Source organism: Hevea brasiliensis, chromosome 14, assembly GCF_030052815.1.
Source record: "Hevea brasiliensis isolate MT/VB/25A 57/8 chromosome 14, ASM3005281v1, whole genome shotgun sequence".
In the NCBI taxonomy this organism is placed as follows: Eukaryota; Viridiplantae; Streptophyta; class Magnoliopsida; order Malpighiales; family Euphorbiaceae; genus Hevea; species Hevea brasiliensis.
In genome coordinates, this window is record NC_079506.1 from 73,048,999 (window position 1) to 73,075,023 (window position 26,025).

The 26,025-nt window shown below is 35.0% G+C and overlaps 2 protein-coding genes across 4 annotated transcripts in view; one reads left to right on the forward strand and one right to left on the reverse strand.

Annotated features, from left to right (window-relative positions):
* LOC131169135 (uncharacterized) overlaps positions 1-20,559 on the forward strand; it is a 44,479-nt gene extending 23,920 nt beyond the window's left edge. The window contains exons 13-21 of the mRNA XM_058135830.1: positions 435-649; positions 962-1,180; positions 3,763-3,949; positions 4,938-5,188; positions 5,747-5,839; positions 5,976-6,077; positions 6,465-6,822; positions 19,424-19,561; positions 19,637-20,559. Of these exons, the coding sequence (XP_057991813.1) occupies positions 435-649; positions 962-1,180; positions 3,763-3,949; positions 4,938-5,188; positions 5,747-5,839; positions 5,976-6,077; positions 6,465-6,822; positions 19,424-19,561; positions 19,637-20,248 (2,175 nt within the window). The 3' untranslated portion in view covers positions 20,249-20,559. The remainder of the gene's footprint in view (positions 1-434; positions 650-961; positions 1,181-3,762; positions 3,950-4,937; positions 5,189-5,746; positions 5,840-5,975; positions 6,078-6,464; positions 6,823-19,423; positions 19,562-19,636) is intronic.
* Positions 20,560-24,052: 3,493 nt separating this feature from the next.
* LOC131173186 (bifunctional dTDP-4-dehydrorhamnose 3,5-epimerase/dTDP-4-dehydrorhamnose reductase-like) lies at positions 24,053-25,724 on the reverse strand. 3 transcript variants are annotated; one of them, XM_058135137.1, is made up of 3 exons: positions 25,594-25,724; positions 24,775-25,246; positions 24,053-24,594 (listed from the first exon to the last, which is right to left on the reverse strand). In XM_058135137.1, exons 2-3 carry the CDS (start codon positions 25,240-25,242, stop codon positions 24,151-24,153), a joined length of 912 nt encoding a protein of 303 aa, XP_057991120.1. In that variant the 5' UTR covers positions 25,243-25,246; positions 25,594-25,724; the 3' UTR covers positions 24,053-24,150. The 3 variants fall into 3 exon arrangements, with proteins under 3 accessions (XP_057991120.1, XP_057991119.1, XP_057991121.1); XM_058135136.1 differs by having other exon boundaries at positions 24,775-25,249; positions 25,594-25,712; XM_058135138.1 differs by having other exon boundaries at positions 24,775-25,249; positions 25,542-25,672.
* Positions 25,725-26,025: the final 301 nt, after the last annotated feature.

The window sequence follows — 26,025 nt, forward strand, 5'->3', positions numbered from 1 at the left end:
TGACCTAATTGGCCAATTCTAGGGTCTAATTGACTCAACTTTTGCATTTTGCCTTCCTGTCAAGATAAGAGTGCAAAGTGGACCTTATTCCCATTCAAAAATTTCCCAGTTTTTCACAGTAATCCCAAAAAGTAAATACAAATGGAATTGACACTTTATATTCAGAATTTCCTATAATAAAATTTATAGATGTTTTGCAGTGAAGCAACAGTTCCATGATGCCTCTTGATAATTTTACTGAATTTACTTTTATCATTTGTTAATAATTAAAATGTTTCAGAACACCACGGGCGACATTGGAAAATCATATGTACTTCATGTTGTATGTCTCATTGATTTTTCTGCAGGCTCCATTATAATTTGAAGCAAAGATTGTTCATTATTGTTCTTCCCTTGAGTAAAGTTGTCCTTTAACTGAATATGATCTCTTCTAGGTCATTGGCTTGCATGGGGGGGCACTACTAGGTGTGGCCTATAGAACTTCCCGGAGGATTAGCCCTGTTGCAGCAACAGCTATATCCACAATTCAATCTATGCCATTGTCAGGATTTGGAAGTAGTGCTGGTTCTTCATTTAGCTCTTTTGATGATGGATTTTCTTCTCAGAGATCTCCTGCTGAGGCAGCCCCTCAAAACTTTCAGTTGTATAGGTGAGGGTCGTAGTACTTTTCTGTTGTTAATTACAAGAGATTGGGACACCAATAAGCACTTAATAATACTACCTTTTCAAGTATGTACAAGTCACATTTTCCTTAGGTTGCTTCGTTGTGTAAGTGTTGTGCCATTAGGTTTCTAACATACATTAATTGTGTATTGAATATGAAAGTGCGACTGCTGCTAAGTGCAGCATTTAGTAATTTGTCTCCAAGTAGATTAATTAATTTTTTCCTTTTACCTTAGGGTAAATAAGATCTAAGTCCTTTTGAACCTTTTTAATGCTTGATTAAAGTTACAATTTGCAGTTGGGAAACTTTTGAACCTGTGGGTGGTCTGCTTCCTCAGCCAGAATGGACTGCATGGGATCAAACAGTTGAGTATTGTGCTTTTGCCTATCAGCAGTATATTGTCATATCTTCTTTGCGGCCTCAATATCGATATCTGGGAGATGTTGCAATTCCCTACGCTACAGGAGCTGTTTGGCACCGGAGACAGCTTTTTGTGGCTACACCAACTACTATTGAGTAAGTTTTTGTTATTGATTAATGATTTGTCTTTTTCTTTTATTATTATTTTTATTTTACTTTTTTTTTTAAGTTGGACTCCTGGTTTATTTAGAAGACGCTAGATTTTTCTTATATCTCTGATTAGGAATTCAAACCTAAATTAGTATTGCTTGTTGTTTGAGGGAAATAATAAGTTTGACCAAGCTTAGTTGTTATTCATATTTCTCTGGATCATAATAGTGTATTCCATATATCCACTCAAAGGAAAAATGGAGCTTGAAACAATTACCTGTTGATTTGCAGTGGAGATCCAGATAATTAAAGGAAGAAACATCAAATATATGACAATATATCAGTTTCAACTTGGCTGGTGACTTGAAATATGATTGCTTATATTCCATGCAGTGGAGCATTTATAAATATGAAGATAAGGACAATATTATGTGCATAACAATTTTGGACAACTTCATCTTGCACCAATGTAGCATTAGGTGACTGATTTCGTGATTTTTATGCTGTATACAGTGGGAAATTGACACAGTAAATAAAATTTCTTCAAGGTAGATGGAATTATGGATTGAATTTTGTATATTCAATCAATTTTGGAGGAAGATTATGCTAATAGTTGTTCTGGTGCTATTGTAGATTAGTACTCAGTAGGGCCTCTGGTACAGTAATGCATTAGTAGGTTATCAGGAATTCAGGAATAGGATTCCATTTTCTGGTTTCTAGTGCCTGGCCCCATGTTGGTGTTAAAATCAGGTTATTAACCCTTTTGATTCCTGTTTTCTTCATTCTAGGTCAGTAAAAACTCAGGTAATAGTAAAAGCTCTATGAGAAAGTTCTTCAGTTGACAGTGTCTATAAATTCTTATTTATTTTGCCACACTTGGGTCTTGGGAATTGGTTGGCATTAGTTGATAAACAGCCACTTCATGTATAGGGTCCAAGAGTCTTTTGGAGCCATAAGTAGTTTTAGATTAGGTACAGATATGGTTTAGGTGCTTCAACAATAATCTACTGGTGGATGTATTTTTGCTTGTGAGCTTGTTTAGTCCTTTCAACTTTTAAACGCTTTTCATAATGGTCTTGTGAGAAGTAGAGTTCTTTAAGGCTTGTTTCTAGCTCTAGTCCTGTTTAGTCTGAGCAAGTCAAGTTGGTTGATAAGTCAGTTTACTGCAACTAGCTTTTAGATGAAACTTTTCTTCTTCCATGCCCAATAACCTAAATAAGTGGATTTTTATTTTATTCGTTGAACAACCTTTATAGTATCTATTTCATATCCTCCCAGTCATTTTGTAATACAGTTCAATAATAGAATTCTGAAAAATGTGGTCACATCATGAATTTCTCTTGGAGTTCAATGCCCATTTCTCTAACTTATCATGCTTTGTATTTTTCTCTGAAGAAGCTGAACAATTATGAGGTTGAAATAAGTATGACTCAAGGTGCTCCAGGTGTAAAGAGCACCATCCTCTTGGGGAATGTGAGGTATACATTTACTAAAAGTGCCTAAAATTACATAAAAAAATTGCATAAAATTCTTTCTATTTTCCTTTACATATGTATATTGTTTCACTCATTCTTTAGTGATTTCAAAATGATTAGATCATTGATTTTTTTTTCAATGCCAATTGCTATGCAGTAATTTCATAAGAATTCGATACAAAAGTTTAAGTGAATTCGCTATTTTAGAAGTAATTTTCTCAATCGATATCAATTTTCTAATGATATATATATATATATATATATATATATATATATATATATTTTAAAGTAGATAATTGCAATTTGGTTAGTGCCTAGTTATATTTTCTTACTTCATTCTTAGCATTTTTTCATTACCACTCAACAAGTTAATAGAAAAAAGGAAAGAAATTTTCTTAGGGATTGTAATTGTGGCACTGTGGTGTGTCTAGATGGGGACTGGTGCTAGAATTTTCAAGGTCAACATTTATATGTTATGTTACTCTTGGATAAGTATTGTTCTTCTTCTTATTCTATAAGTTTATCTTCTGATGAAGCTTTGCTTACTAGAATATTTGAAAAAAAAAAGGAAAAAAGAATCAGTTAACCTCAGTTTTATAGGGCAAAGGTCTTATGAAAATTCTGCTGGAAGCAACTGAAGCTAGCTAACTGCATTCTCTCCTCCTTCCCTGGCTTATCGGCCTTTGGAAAATACATTTGCGATTCGTAGTGGCTGGCTGAGGAAAAACTTAATTTGAAGTGAAATTTATATTCTTCCGAGTGATTGGATTCCAAAGAGGGCCATGTAACAACAACTGCAGTTCTGTCAAGTTGCCTTCCATCATGTATTCAGCTGCCACAGCTTTTTCTTAGTTCTTAGTGTTCTTGAAACTTTATTCTTTAGGCATTGGTGTTCTTTGATTGTTTATCTTGATGCTCCTTGATTATTCAGTCTCCTTTTTTCCTGTTCTTTTTCTTTTTCCTGAAGATATAGATTTTGTGTATGGGCATGGTTCCCTTTAGTAATTATTATCATTTACTGTTCTTGGAATTTTTATTTTAAAAAAGAATAATTGAAGAAGAAGGAAAAAGAAGAAATGTATAATAAATATCTAACATTCAACAATTTTCCAGATGTGTTTTTGTGGATGCTGGAGTTGCAGCGATTGATATAGAAACAAGAAGAATGAAAGAAGAGATGAGAATGAAAGAGGCACAGGCCAGAGCAGTCGTTGAACATGGAGAGTTAGCCCTAATCACAGTAGAAGGTCCACAAACTTCTACACAAGAGAGAATAAAACTAAGGCCACCTATGCTACAGGTTGAGAATTCATAGTATACTTTGTGCTTGTTGATACTGATAGACATTATTTATTTGATTCACAGGAGGGATAGGGTAAAATAGAGGTTTGAATGAGGGTTAAAAAAAATGACATGGGATTTCATGTTATGTCCATAATGGAACAAATTGGATGAAACATTTGATATGCACCATATAGAGCTTTATTAGCTGGGCATTGTCTGCAGGAAGATGCATCATCATAATCATCATCATCATCATCATCATATTTTTCTTCTTCTTTCTTTCTTTCTTTCTTTCTTTTTTTAAATAGCCTAATGTGGCTTCTGTTCTTTTTAAAGTCCTAAGTGTTTAGCTACCTTTCTTTTATTTTTATTTTTATTTTTTGATTTATCACTGCAGCCAAGAGGAGAGCCAGACCCAAGTATGGGTCACCCATTGCACCTTTTTATTTTTTGGGTTGGGGGCGGGGGGGGGGGGGGGGGGGGGGTGTGTGGTGGTGGAGTATGTCTTACATCGATAGTGTACAAGAAAATTAAAGGGCATGGGCGTATAAATGTTGGCAAAAAATGGATTAGGCTATTTTCCTTGCCCATTTATTAATGCACACTTCTTGGCCTGTGATTTCAACTGTATTAAGTATATATAAATATGTATTCAATTGTTGTGAGAATATATTAAAATTCAGATTCTTCTCCATGGACCAGTAGTCCTTAAAAATCTAGGAATTGTTTAAATACTTTGATATAAGATGAAAGTCAAACTAGGAATTGTGTAAAGATCTGTCAATGCTGACTGAGTTTAGTTGGGGTAATGGTTTAATTACTTGAGTTGAATTTGTTTGCTTTAATGTATATTTTGGCAGCAAGAGATCTAGTGCTAAATTCTTTTAGTTATGTACTTATATATTTATTTTTATAATTTTCTGGGCTTAAAATATCATAAATAGATCTGGATTGAAGAATTTATCACCTTCTCCCTTATCTGAATCAATGCGTTTTCTTTGCAGGTGGTTCGTTTAGCTTCTTTTCAGCATGTTCCTTCTGTGCCACCTTTCTTGACATTGCCAAAGCAGACAAAAGTTGATGATGGTGATTTGGCAATGCCAAAGGAGATGGAAGAGAAAAGGGTTAGTGAGATAGCAGTTGGTGGTGGAGGGGTGTCTGTGGCAGTTACTCGTTTTCCTAGTGAGCAGAAACGACCTGTTGGACCTCTAGTAGTGGTGGGTGTAAGACATGGGGTTCTTTGGCTTATTGATAGGTAATCAGATGATATTTGTTCAAAGTCGTATTATATTTTGTATTAAGGAAAGAAGATAAAATTGTTGTTTCTACTCTCATCTTTCTTTATCATTTACCTGCAAACAATATTAGTTTCAAGTGTTAAAGTTTGATCATCATGCCTGAAGTTAATTCTTTCCCCTACATCTCATAGTTTGCCTCTTCATTTCTATAAAGTTTATTGGAGTATACAAATGTCTCAGCTAAAAAGATTATTATGTTTTGGCTGGTTATTGGTGGGTTTTTTTTTTTTTTTTTCTCTATCTAGTTGATGATAGGAAATTATCGTTACCAGCTCATCAAGACAAATAACAAGTTTACTAGTTTCTTCATAATGACAATTTACATGTATTTTGTGCAAAAGTACTAAAGCTTATGTAGAGCTTGAAACACAGCTTCTTTTTCATTTTGAAATGAGGGAGTTCCTCTCTTCATTTGTCTTTAACTTTTTTTTATTTTATTTTAATTTTTGCAAATTTATCATGCCTTACTATGTATTGCAAGAAAAATTGATACGAAACAAGTTCTTTTTTGATAGATATATGTGCGCGCATGCCTTATCCCTAAGTCATCCTGGTATTCGTTGTCGGTGTCTTGCTGCTTATGGAGATGCTGTTAGTGCTGTTAAATGGTACTTTACTCTTTCACCTTTCTCATCTTATGTTACTACAAGAACTGGTATTACTTTATGTATCATCTCAAAAAAAAAAAAAAAAAAAAAAGCTTACATAACCTTTTTTCTATTGTTGATGCACTTTCTTACACAGGGCAAGCAGGCTTGGTAGAGAACATCATGATGATTTGGCACAATTCATGCTGGGGATGGGCTATGCTACTGAAGCTCTTCATTTGCCTGGAATATCTAAGAGGTCTCCTGTGCATAATTTTAGTTTCTCCACTGATTTAGAATCGCATTGCACATGGCTTCTTTTTATGTTGGTGGTTCAAACCTGTTGATGGTATTCTTTCTAGGAAAATTTGTCTTCGCATACAAATTTGTGTCCATAAGATGCATTTTACATGTGTGCTTGTGAGCATGTCTGCATGCAAGCATACACAATTGCATTGTTGGTTGGTACATCAGACATCTTTTATGTGTCGGGTTAAATGCTTATAAGTTCTTCTGATGATCAATAAAGTTAAACTAATCCCATGCTGTATCTGCATCCTTTAAAGTGCATTAAGAGCACTTTATTGTTGCATTCTAATGCATGCTTTTCTTGTTGGAAATCTAATTATATAGTCTTTTTCTTTAGGTTGGAGTTCGACTTAGCCATGCAGAGCAATGATTTAAAAAGAGCACTTCAGTGCCTTCTTACGATGAGCAACAGCAGGGATGTAGGGCAAGATGGTACTGGTCTTGGTTTGAATGACATTCTTAACTTAACAGCAAAAAAGGAAAATATTGTTGATGCTGTTCAAGGAATTGTGAAATTTGCAAAGGAGTTTTTGGACCTCATTGATGCTGCGGACGCCACTGCACAGGCTGACATTGCTTGTGAAGCTCTCAAGAGGTTAGCTGCTGCAGGTTCTGTAAAAGGAGCTTTGCAGGGTTATGAGTTAAGAGGACTTGCTCTACGCCTTGCAAATCATGGGGAGTTGACAAGGCTGAGTGTATGTTTTCACACTATTATACTTCCCGTATCTTGACCTTTGGAACTTTTTGATGCATGCTAGAAACTTTTAAGTAACCTCTATGCTTTGTGTTGTCTGTTGGCCCTTCCATTTTGAAAATTCATGGTTTATTCTTTTATAAATGTATTTGTGATAAAAAAAAATTGTAGTGATTCTGCATCTTTTGCATACTGATTCTTGAGTTGTTTAACACATCCTAGGAAAATTTGAAGAATAGTTAGAATATTTAACTGGCATATTGTTTAATTATAACTATCTATAACCATAGGGATTAATTATGGACTAGTTTTAGAGTCTAAAAAATAACCCTTGATTTGTGGGATGATTAGGGAGAATTTGAATCTCTTGACCTTTGCTAATGGGGTTGAATGCAATTAATATATATTTGAAGACATTTTGGGCTTTCATCTTACTTTTGTGATACCTAGAAAACCTATCCATCTGGGATTTTCCCACATGGCGTTAGATCAATGTTTCATAAGCTATCATTTTCACTATAAATACTTCTGATATTTCTTTTGATGGATTTCTTTTGTTATATTTTTTCAAGTACACACACACACACACACACACACACACACACACACACACACACAACAGTTCCCTTGCTCAAGTCTCATTTGGATATCATCCGATGCTTACTCATAACATTCCTCACTCCTTGAAGTCATTATTGTCCTCAAGGATGAAGAAAATGCTGGACATTGAAATAAATTTGAGGTGCCACCTTCTCATAAACTGAAAAGAATGTGAGAATCCCACATAGCATCTTTTGCTTGCCAGTTAATCCCTTGAATTTTCAGCTATCAGCTCAGCTCAACTGCATCTTCTTATTCTGCTCGCTTCACTATACAATTACAGCCATTATAACACTGAGAGGAAAGACCAAAAATCTTGAATTGGTAGATGAAAACATGCCCATATATGAGTAATTTCCTTGCTATTTTTATTATAAAAATGTTGCCTCCATATCCAGAAAATGACCATATATTGTAGCAAAAATAACTAGAAAGAAAAGAATTAAAATTTTTAAGTGAATTTTTTTTCCTTCTCCAAATTTCCTACGCTTGTTCCTTCTAGCTCACAATACTGTTTGATGGCCGAGCTTTCTTCCTTTCGCTTCTTGATATTTCCTATTTATCTTCCATGAGACTCATAGGATTCGAACAGCTAGACTCACCATTTTGGTTCCTAAAATTTTGCCACTTGCTGAAAGTATCCACACTTTTTGCAACTCCTTTATCTTTTTGGTTTTCAAGAACATCCCTAAGAATTTTTGTAGCAAGAAATTTGGGTTTGACTTCTGCATTCCCCACAGCAAACTCTAGTTTCCAATCATCACCATCTTCATTCTTCTCCTCCTCATATTCCTCTCTTGCATTACACAAATCAGAAATAAAATTCTGCCTCTGCTCCATGTTAGTGCACTTGTCTTTCTTATTGGAAGTTCATCAAGGGCATCTTGTTCTTCACTTGACTTTTCAAGAATTAGATCCTCATTATCGAAGATTGCAACATTCTCCTTTGCCACTTGAATTACTTCAACCAATTTGTCCATTCTCTCTTGAAATGACTTCTCATATTTCTCTAATTTTTGTAATAGCAATTCTTCCTGCCCTTTTAATCCTCTATCGACAATTTCCATAATTCTATTATTTAACTTTTGTTCCCACGGTTGTTCTTCCATGATTATCTTGCAGAAGGTTGGGTCGGATGTCGAAAAATTTTGCTTTTAAGAGAAGAAAATTATAGGGACAAGGGAAGAAAAGTTGAGGCAGAAATAAAGATTTCAAGAATTTCAAGAACTTCAGGAAAGAATAGAGAAAAGAAACCCTAACAGAGCCCAAGAATTGGAAAATTGGGAATAAGAATTTAGATGTAATTGTTGCGAAAGATTGTGAAGATAGTCGCAAGAAAGGAAGAATATACGAGAAAGAGAAATTAAGAAAAAAGGAAGAAGAACAGAAAAGAAAACCGAACATAGAAAAAGGAAAGAGAAATAGAAGGAAGTAGAAATTCAAGAATTTTAAGAAACGGTTTTCTTGGTTGTGTTTGTTTTGTTCATAAGTCACATATTGGAAAATTAGAACCTAGAGCTATGAAATTTGTGTTTGTAGGTTGTTCTGGAACTCAAAAGGGGTATAAGTATTATCATCCTCCTTCAAGGAAATAGTTTGTCAGCATGTATATCACCTTTAGAGAATCTGAACCTTATTTCTAGTCTCCTTTTCAAGGGAAGAATAAGAAGGAAGAGTTTACTCGCCCTACACCTATACCTTTTAAGGGGGAGCTTATTAGACTTGAACCTAATCTGAGTATTTAGGATAAGGACCCACTAGTTACTCCTTAGCCCAAAGAGAGACTGAATAGGTTGGATTTAAGAACTTGATACTTGTGAAAATACAGATACAGTCATTAAGCATGATACGCTTGATCAGTCAAAATCTCTGGATTTGGCTCCTGAACATCCTATTCCTGAAGAGGTATGTTGTGAGTCCCCTTCCAATTCTCACTCTCACCTTGATTCACCTGATAATAATCTTGATCTTCCTATTGCTTTTAGAAAAGGAGTCAGGAATTGTACAAAACACCCTATATCCCATTTTGTTTCCTATGACTGTCTCCCTCCTATGAGGCCTTTGTGTTATATCTTCTTTTTTTTTTTTTTTTCTTTTTATTTTTATCCCACAGAATTAGGAGAGATCATATCATAATCCAAAATGGAGAGCAGCTATGGAAGAGGAGATGAAAGCTTTGGTAAAAAATGAGACGAGATCTTGTTACTCCTCTAGTGGGGAAGAAACCATTTGGATGCAAGTGGGTATTCACAGTATTGCATAGGATAGATGGTTTCATTTAAAGATATAAAGCTAGATTAGTAGCAAAAAGACCTGTGGGGTGGACTATCAAGAGATTTTGGCACCTGTTGCAAAAATGAATACTATCATAATCTTGTTGTCATGTGTAGCAAATCTTGAATGGGACCTGCAACAGTTTGATGTAAAAAATGGTTTGAGGAGGTGTACATGGAAATTCCTCAAGGATTTGATGATGAAAAAACCAAAGGAAAAGCCTGCAGTTTAAAGAAGGTATTATATGGTATGAAGCAATTACCTAGAGCATGGTTTAATAGGTTTAGTAGGGCTATGATTTCCTTTGAATACTATCAAAGCAATGCTGATTATACCCTATTTATGAAACATCGTAGAGGTATAATTACACTGCTTATTGTTTATGTTGATGATATAGTTGTGACAGGGGTGACGAGGAAGAGATTGCCACTTCAAGAGAGCTCTTGGCCATGTATTTGAGACTAAAGACTTGGGTAAATTAAAGTATTTCATTGGAATAAAGGTGGTTAGATCAGACAAAGGAATCTTCATTTTTCAAAGGAAGTGCATATTGGATCTCCTAGAGGAAATTGGCATGTTAGGCTGTTAAACTGCTGAATCTCATATTGAAACTAATCACAGGCTGCAAATAGGAGTTGGAGAATTAGTTAATTTAGGAAGATATCTGAGGTTGGTTGGGAAACTAATTTCTCTACATACTAGACCTGATATATCTATGCAGTTAGTCTAGTCAGTCAATACATGCATGATTCTTGAGAATCTCACTTAGAGACATTCTTTCGTATCTTGAGGTATTTGAAATCAACTGGTGGAAAAGGACTTTTTTTTCCAAAGCATGATCATCTCCAGATTAAAGCCTTTACAGATGCAGATTGGATTGGATTCCTTGATGATAGAAGATCAACCTCAGGTTATTGTACCTTTGTTAGCGTGAATCTAGTCACTTGGAGAAGTAAGAAGCAAAATGTGACAGCAAGATCTAGTGCTGAGATAGAATATAGAGTCATAATACAAGGAACCTATGAGCTATTGTGGTTATGAAAGTTGATGGAAGAGATGAAGTTGTCAGAAACAAATAATTTATCCTTATTTTGTAACAACAAAGCTGTTAACAATATTGTGCACAATCCAGTTCAGCATGATCGAATTAAGCATATAGAGATTGACTAACACTTCATAAAGAAAAAATAGTGGATGGATCTTTGAGTGTCTCATGTGTCTTCAAAGGAGCAATTGGCCGATGTGTTCACCAATGGTCTAAGTAGCAAATTATTCCATACTCTAGTTTTCAAGTTAGACATGTGCAATATATATGAACCAACTTGAGGGGGAGTGTTAGAACCCTGTTAATTTTGCATATTCCTTGTTTATAGTGTTGTATTATAGGTTTTTATTCTTTCCTATTTATGTTTGGTCTTCCCTTCTAAATGGGATTACCTTTCCTTGTGTATTTAGGATTCTTTCTTTAGATTTATTCACTTGTATATAAATACAACATATGTATACAGATGATCTCCCAAACTCATTATTTCAACAAGTAGCAAGAGAAGGATTTACGTGGTTTGGCTATGGAGATTCTACATTCCATAAACACAAAACCTCAAAAGGGTTGCATTTTATTCACTTGTGTTTTGTGTCTTACATAATACATAAAACTTCATAGTTATAATGGAAGATACATATAATATCGTTCTATAAATTACTCTTATCCCTTGAATTATAGAGACAACTCATTCCCTAAATTAAGGAGTAATTTTCTCCTTGAATTAAGGAAAGTCTCATGAATTCTACCAATAACCTACACAAAGGAGATGGAATCCCTAGTGGGAATGGGAAATGAAATATGCTAGTCTTACTTTTATGGGAATATTAAACTCATTCTTGAATTTTGTTAATTCCTATCATGCATCATGCTAATATTGTTGAAGCTTTGAAATTCTTGTTCAGTGAAGCACATAGGATACTTGGAAGCCTAAAAAATAATTTGGACTAGAATTGTAATGACCCAGCTTAGAGGTCATTACTCTAGGAACGGCAGTCGACTTATAGCTGCTAAAGCGCATAGCAAGCCCAAAAACCTGATAAAAACATCACCTTATTCCATTTTGATATATAACTCAAAGCAACTCAGACAATACTACACTTTAGCATTTGTTCTTGTAGAAAGAGATGATTCTCATTGATTTCAATTAATCTGTACATGGGTATATATATACAATTGATTCCTATAATTGTGTTCTACTAATTAGGAAGAAATCCTAAATAAGAAATCCTAAATAGGGATACAGAATACAGAATACACAGAGAAATAATATAGTGATTGACTTTCCATAACACTCCCCCTCAAGTTGGAGCATAGATGTTAATCATGCCCAACTTGTTACAAATGTAGTCAATCCTAGCTCCATTCAGAGCTTTTGTGAAAATATATCGTAACTGCTCTCCAGTTTTGATGTGTCCTGTTGAGATGATCTGTTGTTGAATCTTTTCACGAATAAAGTGACAATCAATCTCAATATGTTTGGTCCGCTCATGAAACACCGGATTAGAAGCAATATGAAGAGCAGCTTGATTATCACACCGCAATTTCGCAGGCAGGGAGGTCTTAAAACCTGTCTCATCTAGTAATTGAAGTATCCACATTACCTCACATACTGATTGTGCCATGGCTCTGTATTCAGATTCAGCACTAGATCGAGAAACTACACTCTGCTTCTTGCTTCTCCAAGACATCAAATTTCCTCAAATAAAAACGCAATATCTAGTAGTTGACCTCCTGTCAACCTTAGATCCAGCCCAGTCGGCATCTGAAAAACATTCAATATTCAAATGCCCATGATTACCATATAGCAAATCTCTTCCTGGAGCGCCCTTCAGATAACACAAGATTTGTTCCAAGGCTTCCCAATGAGCAACAGTTGGGGAAGACATAAACTGACTTACTACACTAACGGCATAAGCAATGTCAGGACGAGTGACTGTAAGGTAGTTCAATTTTCCTACCAATCTCCTGTATCTCTCTAGATTTTCAAAAGCTCACTATCCCCTGCTAACAGTTGTAAAGTTGGAGTCATTGGTGCGCTACAAGGCTTAGCACCTAATTTCCCTGTCTCTGTCAATAGATCGAGGACATATTTTCTTTGAGATAAGAAAATACCCTTCTTACTTCTCATAACTTCGATACCCAAGAAATACTTTAACAATCCCAAGTCTTTGGTCCAGGCGAGTTTGGAGGAAGGTTTTAAGAGATGAAATACTGCAGAGTCACTCCCGGTGATGACAATGTCATCCACATAGACTACCAAGAGAATTAGACCAGACCTCAGTTGCCTATAAAATCTTGAGTGATCACACTTACTCTTTTGCATACCAAATTCTGTCTTGCTTCCTTTGAATCTCCCAAACCATGCCCTAGGACTTTGTTTCAAGCCATAAAGAGACTTCCGAAGCCTACAAACTTTACCCAACTCCCCCTGAGCAACAAACCCAGGTGGTTGCTCCATATACACCTCCTCCTAAAGATCACCATGAAGGAAAGCATTTTTGATATCCAATTGATGCAGGGCCAATCATATGTAGTCTAAAGAGATAAACAAGCGAATAGAAGTAAGTTTAGCTACAGGAGAAAAAGTATCAGAGTAATCAACCCCATATGTCTGAGCATATCCTTTTGCTACAAGGCGTGCTTTTAACCTAGCCACAGAACCATCAGGATTTACCTTTACTGTAAATACCCATTTGCAACTAATAGCTTTCTTACCAGTGGGCAAAGGCAATAGTTTCCATGTACCATTAGCATCTAAAGCCTCAATTTCCTCTTTCATAGCATCACACCAGCCAGGATGAGACAGTGCCTCACAAACAGTATTAGGGATAGGAACAGAGTCTAAAGAAGTAACAAAACACCGAGAACAAGAAGACAATTGATTATAAGAAACAAAAGAAGAGATAGGGTAAGTACATGAACGTTTACCTTTACGAAGAGCAATGGGTAAGTCTAGATCAGAATCATGATCAGTATGAGGTACAGGATCTCCCAACGAAGTAGCTGGTGGAGGATCTGAGTCAGGAATCTCCAATCTCTTGGAATAAACATGAACAACGGGAGGTCGAATGGGTCCAGAGACAGAAGGAACAGGCTGTGGGAGAGGACTAGACATTGGTTGGACAGTATATATTAAGAGATCATCCTCCTCCCCCTGACTCTCATACACAGATGATAAAGGAAAAAATGGAGTGGACTCAAAAAATGTGATATCTGCAGAAACAAGATAACGATTAAGAGTAGGAGAGAAACAACGGTACCCTTTTTGGAGTCGGGAGTACCCAAGGAAGACACATTTGAGAGATTTTGGATTCAATTTAGTAACCTGTGGACGAACATCACGCACAAAACAGGTACAACAAAAAATACGAGGTTCAATAGGGAACAAAGATTTTGTAGGAAACAAAGCAGTATGAGGAATATCCCCATTAAGGACAGAAGACGGCATACGATTGATAAAAAAACATGCCGTAGAAACTGCATCCGCCCAAAAGTGTTTAGTTACTTTCATCTGAAAAAGAAGAGCACGAGTTACCTCAAGAAGATGCCGATTTTTTCTTTCGGCCACGCCATTTTTGGATGGAGTATCTACACAGGAAGACTGATGAAGAATGCCATTTTGTGTCATATAAGACTGAAATTGTGCTGAAAAGTATTCTTTGGCATTGTCACTTCTTAATATGCGTACAGAATATTAAATTGAGTTTTGATTTCATTACAAAAGGCACAAAAAATAGAAAACAACTCAGAACGATTCTTCATTAAATGTAACCAAGTAACACGAGAGTAATCATCAACAAAAGTAACAAAATAACAAAATCCAGTTTTAGAAGTAACAGAACAAGGACCCCAAACATCAGAATGAACTAAGTCAAAAGGGGATGAAGCCCGTTTATTGACTCTAGACACAGAAGGCAAACGATGATGTTTTGCAAACTGACACGACCCACATTCTAGTACTGATAAAGACTGAAATTGAGGACACAGCTTCTTCATGATAGACAAAGAAGGATGACCTAATCTACAATGAGCTTCAAGAGGTGTTAAGGTACTGGAGCAAACAAGCGACCGTGGTACATGATTTTCCAGAATGTAGAGACCACCTGACTCGCGTCCTCTACCAATAATCTGCTTCGTCGTAAGATCCTGAAACAAATACTGGTCAGGAAAAAAGGAAACAGAACAATTTAAGGTACGAGTAAGTTTACTAACAGAAAGTAGATTAAAAGAGAATTTTGGTAGACACAAAACAGAAGACAAAGAAATTGACGAAGTCGGGTTCGCAGTTCCAGAACCCATGACACAAGAAGTAGAACCATCAGCTAAAGTAACAGTAGAGGAAGTGAGATTAGACTGAAAAGCAGATAGAAGACTAGAATTACCTGTCATGTGATCTGTCGCACCAGAATCAATAACCCATTTGGATGAAGAAGACACAAGGCATGTAGTGGATTTACCTGACTCAGTGATCGCGATGTGAGGAACTGGTAGGCTTTAGAGATGCCTGATACTGGGAAAATTGTGCAAAATCCTCTGCAGATACCAAAATAGTTTTCTCAGAGGAAGATACTGTAGAATTCTCTGCTGCCATATTTGCCATCTGTGATCGCTGATTTTTCCTCTGAAGTTGCGGACAATTATATTTTGTATGGCCAGGCTCATGGCAATAATAACAAATGACTCCTCTTGAGTCCTGATTAGAACTAGCCTCTCCATTACGCTGATTACTTCTGTTGCCTGTAATTCCTCCTCTACTTCCTCTTCTATTACCCTGTTGTCCATTTGGATTACGGCTAATAAGAGCACTACTGGCAGGCTGTGAAGATTGAGTACTCTCTGTACGAAGGACCCGTGTGAACGTTTCATGCAAAGAGGAAATCTCAGAACTGGAGAGAATCTGAGATTTAGCAGTCTCATACTCTGAAGGAAAGCACAAGAAAACTCATAACAGTTGCTCCGTTGGGCTCATGAACTTTCACATCAGCACTAAAGGCTACAATTCATTAAGTTCCTCTTATACCCGTTTAAACTCCATAAAATAAGCCGTGAGAGACTTATCCTCTTCTCAAGACGGTAGAATGCCTTACAAACATCATAAATACGGAGATATTCCCTTTACGAATCTGAGAAAATCTAAGTAATCCATCAATTCCTTAACAAATTCACAGTGATTAATTAAACTAATTACCTCACTGTGAATCGAGTTACGAAGCTGCAAAAACAACCGAGCATCCTCCCTTAGCCAAGTTTGTCGTGTATCATCAGTGGGAGGATCTTTAGTAAGGTGATCATCCTTATCAAAACTACGCAAATAGACCCTAACAGTCTTACTCCACTCCAGGTAATTCAAACCATTAAGTTTGTATTCCGTGATCTTAGTCATCACCGGAATCATATCAGAAATAACATTCTTATTGTCTGCCATTTGTTGAGACAAAGAAAACTAACCGAAACGCTAATCCAAAGTGCTTATAGCAGCAAAATAACCCAAAATCACAAATCAAGCAAATACCGAAATAGGATTTGAGAGCCAAACCTCAGAAGTCCTTTAATGGTGTACTGGATCAGGCAACAGCACACAGTGGTGGAATGAGGGGGTTGAAGCGACGCCGGCGATGTTGATCGGGGTCGAAACGGCCGGTCGGCGGCCAAGGTCTCTCCTGAGCTGGATAGTGAGAACAAATAGTCACCCTAAATTGATGACCTGCTCTGATACCATGTAGAAAGAGATGATTCTCATTGATTTCAATTAATCTATACATGGGTATATATATACAATTGATTCCTATAATTGTGTTCTACTAATTAGGAAGAAATCCTAAATAAGAAATCATAAATTGGAATACAGAATACAAAATATACAGAGAAATAATATAGTGATTGACTTTCCATAACATAGTGATTGACTTTCCATAACACTTTTATGGGAATATTAAACTCATTCTTGAATTTTGTTAATTCCTATCATGCATCATACTAATATTGTTGAAGCTTTGAAATTCTTGTGCAGTGAAGCACATAGGATAATTGGAAGCCTAAAAAATAATTTGGACTAGAATTGTAATGACCCAGCTTAGAGGCTGTTACCGGCTCTAGGAACGGTCAGCTTATAGCTGCTAAAGCGCATAGCAAGCCCAAAAACCTGATAAAAACATCACCTTATTCCATTTTGATATATAACTCAAAGCAACTCAGACAATACTACACTTTAGCATTTGTTCTATGGCACAAAATATTTCATTTAAAAGTAGCTCCAAATTTTAGCCTTTCTGCAACATAAATGAGTGCTAAAGTCTGGTGCCATCATTCTTAAACATATAACATAAAGAGTGCTTAGAGTTTAAAGAAAAACATAAAGGTCATTCAGGTTGATGACATATTACATAGCTCATTATGAAACTAAAGCCTAGCACAGTAAACTAAACTGTTAATAATTACATGTCCACTAACAAGGTCCTTAAGTCATACATATATTTAGTTTGCTAAAACTCCGTAGTTTGCTGACCACTCTGATGATGTCTTTAGTACTACCCCTCTTCACTTGGGTTAGAAAAAAGGGGTTAAGCTTGGGAAAGTTTAGTGAGAAAACTAACAGTTAACATAGTCTTTACTTTCATTAATTTCATACACATGGAATGCAAAAGGCACATGAGTTATCACAGCATAAACTGTTCACATAAGATAGATTTGTTACCAGTGATTTTCCAAATCAAGTGCTTGGCTCATAAAGATACTCCTCAGAACTTACTCTTATCACACATCATTTACTAGTATGCTCGGCTCATAAAGATACTCTTTGGAACTTCCTCTTTACATAACAGTGCAGCATAGACATAACTAGTCCTCACTTGGACTTAATAATCTCATAATATGAATGAAGATAACATATTCGTATACATAGGGAGGGAATTCAGTGGGTTATCCAATATCTATCAAGCATGACTAAGAATTTTTGTATTAATGCAACATCTTCGTGTTTTAGATATATACACCTTAAAATAACGTGAAATCATGCATGAGAATGATCATAGTGCATTTACAGATAATTAAATTCATTATTGTTCACTAGGGTTAATTTTACTCATCTCTTGTAGCCTATCAAACACCAAGCATGTGCTGTAGCTTTGCTTTTAGTTGCATTCTTCGGGTCCCTCAAGTCCGATCCCATAAAAGACGAACCCTAATGAGTTCTTCTCCATAGGTCTATATGTACATTCTACCATTAGTTCTAAGGTTATGGTGGCTCATAAAAACAAGTTTTGGAGCTCGAAAAACAAAAGGAAAAGCTAGTAGGCAGAAGCAATTTCGGCTACCAAAGTCCAAAGCTCAAAGTGTTCTTGAGAAACACTAGCTACTTTGGATGCTGAAGTGGGGACTTTCAGCACTCGAACCTGGGAAAATACAGAGTGCAGAGTCGACTTTTTACAGCCCCAAAATAGACCAAAACCTGCTCCTTTTCCTTTCCCAAGCTCCAAACTTAACTCCAATCATATATACAAACCATAAATTAACTTACTCCAACAAACCTAGAATCACTACATGCATCCATCAATTTATATAAGAAGACTAAAATCAAATTCCTTGAAAATCAACAGATGGCACCCTTGACTTGTAAGAAAACCTAGAATTTCCCATAAATTTTAATAAGGTTGTAAAAAGAAAATTTATCATAATAAATTCCCAAACTAGCTGCTAACTTCCCATGTGCACATAGACTTGAAAATATCTACGTGCAAACTCTTAAAGGTCAAATTCTCCCCCAAAAAACCTTCTAGAAACATGAAATTTTTCATTGCAACAAACCAAAGAACTACCAAGAGAGGGACACAAATTCTAAACAAAAGAAAGGGCAAGTGCTTACCTCTAGAAGTAGGATTTGGCAAACCAAGAACGCCCTTTATTGCATGCCCTAACTACTAGCTATCTTGAAATTCTAGGACCTCATTTGCACTACTAGCCTGGAAGGCCCAAAACTTGATCAAAACTCAGCTTTATATTTAAAAGAGGAAGGAAAGAAGGCTTTTGAGGTTCACACTTATCGAAATAGAGATAAATGGCAAGCCTTGCTTCTAAATCTCGTATATTACTCCCTTTTTGTACCCTCAAGTTAGACCGAAAGTCTTTTTGGTTCCCCTTCTCTTTTAGAGCTAAACTCAAAACTGATAAGCCCGACATTCTAACCCTTTAGTACTCTACTCAAACACTACCAAGACCCTTATCATTATGCCAACTCATCCCCGAAACCCTAGGTTTCGCTGGAGTTCCCATGCACGATAGGAATTTCCAACACTAGAAACTTGGAGGGTGTTGCAAGAATCCATTACCCTTGGTTGTCCTTAAAAATTGTGACTTATCTTCTATCCTTTTTATTGGTTTTCTTTATAGATAATATTAATTGCATTAGTGTTTGCCTTGAACATTTACCTAAATAAGTTGTTGGGCCTCTCAAAAATGGAACTTTTGTGCTTTTGGAAATTACCAGGTGATCAGAAATGAACACCAAAATTTTGAGAACAACGTGAAGTCAAATATTTTGATTATGAGATACAAATATATCAAATGAATTACATCAAACATGTATATGTGATGTTTACTTATTTCAATATCAATGTCCTTGTGATGTCTTTTTTTTTTTTTTTGTCTCTATTTTCAAAAAGTGATTCTATTCTGTGTATGGCTGCAGGGTTTGGTAAACAATTTGATTTCAGTTGGCTTGGGACGTGAAGCAGCATTTTCAGCTGCTGTTTTGGGAGACAATGCTCTCATGGAAAAGGCTTGGCAGGACACCGGGATGCTTGCGGAGTCCGTACTGCATGCCCATGTATGCATTGTTTTATTTACGCAGGTTATTTCAAAACCTGAAATTAGCATCTAACTAGCTCCTATATGTCTCCAGGCTCATGGGCGACCTACACTTAAAAACTTGGTTCAGGCTTGGAACAAAATGCTACAGAAAGGGGCTGAGCACAGCCCGTCAACAAAGACAGATGCTGCAGCTGCATTTCTGGCTTCCCTTGAGGAGCCCAAGCTTACAAGTTTGGCAGATGCAGGGAAAAAACCAACACTTGAAATTCTTCCTCCGGGGATGCCATCTCTTTCTGCTTTAGTTACTAGTCAGAAAAAACCTGGTCCTGGTACACAAAGTTCACAGCAGCAAGCTAGCAAGCCATTACAATTAGAGGCACCACCTGCTGTTATTTCTGAACCAGCAACTGCATCAATTACTGCCACAACTACTGCTACAGCACCAGAAAATGCACCTTCTAGTTCTATGGCAGATGTAGAAATTGCTCCACCCCAATCAGAAGCAGGTGAACCCCATGGTTCTGTTGATGATAAAGCCCCTATCCCATCCTCAGGCAGTAATCCTGATCTGGTTACTTCAGGAGAAAACGCTGCACCAACATCTACGGGTAACACAGAATCAACTGAGGTAACACCTCAAAAACTAGATAGCCAGGGTTCACACATCACAGGTACCGTGCCCTTGAGTGATGCCTTTGCTTGAATATCAAGTTTGAAACTCGTTAGAGGAAAGAGCATGTTGGAAATTCTTTGATGATTCTTTCATCTCTATATGAATTTTGAGCGTGGACCATTACTGTGTCTACAATGCTAAAAGAATAGAATTTGGACCAAGAGATTAGTTTCATTGTAAGTTGAATCCTTATCTGTATATTTTGTTGGTGTTGAGATCTTGTATGCTTATGTGATTTTTCTGAGAACTACTTCATGGCATTGAACGTTGCACTTAGTGTTTTTTTTCTGTAACTATGCCAAAGACAAAATATAGCCTTGATCTGCCAGTGTTAAGGTTTACAGTGTTGTACTAACGAATTTTACCACGTTTTTTTAGTTTTACATAGTAGCTTAGAATTTATAAACAGGTTGAGTTGTAAGGTGTCTGATTTGTTTACGATCCAGTTAATGAAAATTCTTTTACTCTCCTTTAGCTGGGAATGGAATGTTCTTTAATTCAATACTTTTCACCTTTTAATGGTAAAGTGAGTTTTGAAAGTGTTTGATGAAAATTCATTCAAATTTGATGGAATTGAACATCATACCAACCATATTTTTCTTTTGTGAAATTGTAAAGATGGGGAGAAAAATTATTTTTTATTTTTTATTTTTTCGCAATTTTTTCTTAATGTCCATTTTCCTCTTCCATTATGTGATACAGTTTTGTTTAATTTAGAGGTTCTAAATTCTCATGAGTACTTACCAGATATTATTATACAGTGGAAAATGTTTGTAATTGAAAATATTTAGTAAAATATTTTGGTTATTTGACTGTAATATTAAATTAATGGTATGTATTTATTTTATTTATATATAAATATTTTTTTTTATTTTAATAGGATTATTAAAGTTTAGAAAATAAAAAAATTATTATTTTTTTAAAATAACATAATTTTTTCTTTGATGAGTAAAATATTTTTGGTTAATCAATATTCCCGAGTGTTCCAAGCATTATTACTTAAATGATTTTTCACTATTGCTACGACTTGCAAATTGCAATCAGAGGAGATTAAGTAATTATTTAACTTGCATCTACTGTGTAATAATAATTCTCACTAAAACAATAAATGTCAAATTATATTTTTTCTGTAATGATAAACTATAAATAAAAGGAGTTCATGGAATCTTTGAGTTCGTGTGGCATTAAGCATTCGATCACTACATTAACAATACAATATTTATTTATTAGGGGTGAGCATTTGGTTCAAATTGAATCAAACTAAATTGAATCAAATTAAATTATAAAAATTGAATTATAAATTTTAGAAATTGAATTGAATCGAAATGGATGAAAAATTGAATCGAATAGATTTATTCGGTTCGGTTCGGTTCAAACTGATTGGTTTTGATTTTTGATTGATTTTTTAATTTAGACTTGATTTTCAAGTTATTTGGTCTAATTTTAATCTTGATTTAAACCAAATAACTATTAATCAATGAAATTAAACAATTTTTATATATATATAAAATTACATATAATTCATAAATTACCCATAAAAATAAATTAAATAAAAAATCAATAAAATTATTAAGTCCAGATCGGTTTAACTGATTTTTTCTCTTCAAAATAGAACTGAACTGAAATAATCGAAATTTTAATGATACAAAATTGATCCGAATTGAATTATTTTAAAAATAAAATCAAATTACTGAATTAAGACGATTTGATTCGATTTATTCTATTTGAACTGAATAATGCTTACCCCTAATATTTACTCATTTAATTATTTTGCAAGTAGTAACAACTCAACCTTATTATTTTGCCAAACAGGAGGAAACTCGCTAACTGATAAGTTTTCTTGTTAGGTTCAAACACATACTTATGAGGGAATCTTTAATAGATAATAACTCAGGAAACTCTTTCTTCAACTTAATGCATCCAATTGATTTTTCTTTCACTGTGAAATAAACCAACTTGAAATTAGAATCAACACAAGTCTTATATATATACATCTCCAAAATCTCATTACGCCTAGATTTGTGAAGTTCCATATTCCTGTCAAGCTCTTCTTCACTATCTCAATTGAAAAGGGAATGAATTATAGCCATTATAATCCGTTGTTAATTCTTAGTTAAAAAAAAAAAAATGAATTTTGGCGACAAATTTTAATGCATCACTAAATGTATGGGAGACATATAGCAACAGATCAATGACACATTAATATTATTAGCGACAAAATTTAAATCTATCACTAAGAGGTGGATGATCAGATTATATTGTAATCATTTTATTAATAAATATAAAAATAATATAAAATAAAATATTTAATATGATTAAATAGGGCTACATAAGTGTCAGGGAGAAAAAGAGAGCAGCAGAATACATGTGATCTCTTCTGCCCAAGCCAACCCATATTGTAAAAGAAGGAAAGGTGGAATGGAGCTGTAAATATATATATAGAACATATTTGGTAAATGTAGCAGTTACTTGAGTTTCCAGCTGATAGTAAATGTAGAGGTTGAAAAAGGCTTTTCAAGTTTCTTGAAATGAACAACACTACAAGAAAGAAGACATAGTCGAGAGGTGAATAAGAGTCCATCAAAATTAAGTTATTTTAAATGAGGTACTTAGAGATCACAATGGTAAACTTTTTTTTTTTCCCTTGCCCAATTGCGGTGGATGATACCAATTTTGCGGAGTTGAAAGCTCTCCAAAAGGTTTTGGAATTATCCATTGCATTGCCTTCTGTATGGTTCTGCCTTCTTTTATCTTCATTGAATCAGATTCTAAAAATGCAATGTGGGGCAAGCTACCATTTTAACATGTGAGTGAAACTTATTTTGTATTTTATCAACTGTATATGATCAGATCCAAATAAAAATTATTCATTACATGTATTTTATGGGTTATTTTTATATTTTTGTTGTATATTTCAATACCAGATCTTATTTTTTCTGATAAGTTTAATTCTATTTAGCTCATATCCTCAGTGTTAATTACCCTTGATATTGTGCTATATATGCTCAAGAAACGCCTATTCTCATAAAGGAAGATCAATTTGTTACGATTTTTAGCTCCTTGAATAATTTTTCTAGAAATTCATATGATTTTTGTTTTCATTCAAAATAATAGCAGGAAATATAAGCTCATTAATTTTCTTCCACACTATTAATTAATTCTACTTATAACCCTTAGATAGGAATAGCAACGGGACGGTTCGGGGGCAATTTATGCCATTCCCATTTCTGCTTCTTTACTAATAAATTTGTCTTCGACTCTGCCCTATACCCCGCGGAGTAATAAAATCATTATCCATATATATATATATATATATATATATATATATATATATATATATATATATTCGGGGTGAATTTGGAGCAGGTTTTGGGGTAGGGCGCTTAAATATCGACCCTGTACTAACTCCGGTGATATATTATTTGGAGCACCCAAAACCTGATCTGAAATCTGATTAAACGTTGGAAAACTTGCCCCAATCGAAAGGGGGTGGGGCGAGTCCTATGGGTTTGGAGATTTTGCCATCTCTAACCCTAGAACTTAAAATTTGTAATTTGATGAGATTAATTACTTAATTTACATTTATTATTGAATAGTAATATCTTTTAGTATAAAATGATAAATGTAATAATTATATAATTTTTTAATACAATAATAGAGTTTGTCGAAGAACTAAATCTTTGAGCTCATGCACAATAAATAACTATACATAATAACCATCATGCTCATAGTTTAGGAGAGAACAACTTATATAGATGAAATTTATTATAGAATATGCAAGATATAAATAAATGGGCAGCGTTTTAAGTTAAGATGGATCAAATTTAGAAAATATTTTCCTAATTAAATATTTATATTTTATTATTCTGAAATAGTAGCAGCAACTTGACAACCTTAATATTTTGCCAACATGAGGAAACTCCACTAACTGATTAAGTTTTCTTGTTGGGTTTAAAGACATACTTAATGAGTGAGTCTTTAATGGACAATAACTCAGGAAACTCTTTCTTCAACTTAGCTGCATCCAATTGATTGTTGCAGCGGGAGGCAACAATAACTTTGGCTTGTTCTTCCACTGTGAAATTAACCCACTTGAAATTGGGATCCACATAAGTCTTATACATCTCCAAAATCTCATTGTGACTCACCACGCCTGGGTTTGTGAAGTTCCATATTCCTGTCAGGTTCCTCTTCGCCATCTCAATTGAAATTGGAATGAGTTCGTCCAAGACACTCATGCTGTTTGGAATGTTAACAACTCTTTTGTATGTTCTAATCTTAAAGATGAAGTTGCGAGGATTGTCCAGATCTGATGATATTGGCATTCTGAGTCTAAGGTTGCAAACATTGTCATATTGTCTCACAAGCACATCAACCTTGCACAAAAAGTTCAGGAATTCATAAGTTATGCATCCAAACTAACCAATCCCATGTAATAATTTCTCAAAATCTTAAGTAAACTCATTTTAAATTGACAAAAATAAATGGAGGGACGAAAGTGTATGAATAAATTAAAACTTAGTAATTTATCTTAGGAGTTAACAATGTATACGTACCATGGCTTTGGTTAAAGAAAAGAAAGAACCAGAGTAATTGGATACGTCTTCCTCAGTGAATCCCATACCTGATCCTAAAGGATGAGAATCATCATAATCGAAAATACAACCACTAGTATAGTTCACCATTAGAAGATTATGCTGTTTGCAAACGTCAGCCAGTGTTAGAGCACCAACAACATTGCTGCGAATTGTCTCTAACTTGTGAAATTCACACCAATCCACATTGGGTCTACCAGTGACTCCAGCAGCATTGAACACATGAGTAGGCCTAACAGCTTGAATATCTTCCAAGATCTCTGATCTGTTCTCCAATCGACCTTTTCCATAACTGTAAGGTATTCCCTGCTTCTCGCACAGCTTTCCAAGCATTCCCCCTATCCAACCTGTTCTTCCGTAAATCAAAAATTTCAGTGATGGCTTCTGTCCTCCGGAGGTACTGTTGGTTTTTGGCACTGCTGCCATCATTATTCTGCTAAATGATCAAAGCAAGTGAAAGTTGTTATGGATAAATTAATTAATTAACATGGTAGCTTCAAGTTCTAACAATTAATTAATATTAGCTTTAGAGTCCCAAATTTTGATCCGACGTAGTTAAGCTTTTGGAAAGCATGCATAGGATTTAGAACTATGATTAGCGGAAAAGTGTAGCAACGCATGATTAGAGAAGGCCATGCAGATACAGGAGCTAAAGCTGGAAATTAAGCATGATTTGTGAAACCATATTGCAAAAGAAGCAAAGGTGGAATGGAGCTATATAATATTACTGTGGTTTTGAAGATTAAAAGAGCATAGTTGGTGAATGTAGCTGTTACTTACTTGAGTTTTCTAGCAGATAGTAAATGTAGAGGTTGTAAATGGGTTTTTCAAGTTTCTTGCAATGAACAGCACTATAAGAAAGAAAAGAGAGTGGAGAGATGAGGAAGGATGTTAGCCAACTTGCGTTATTTATAGAGGAGGCAATTGAGTCCAGGAAATTCAAGTTATATTAAACGTTTCTTTCTTTCAAAACTTAATTTAGTTATGCAAGTAAATTCTTATCTAAACCTGATCTATCATGAATTCAAAATAAATGATATATGGGGGATCTACCTATTAAATACATAAATTTTCACATATATATATCTTAGATTCACGATATTTCGAATTTAGATAAGAAAAATTTCAGTTGTGCAATGTATTTATGAAATAGAAAGTATTTCAATAATTTTTAACAAAGTTTATGGGCAGAGGCAGAGCCTCTCAGGGACC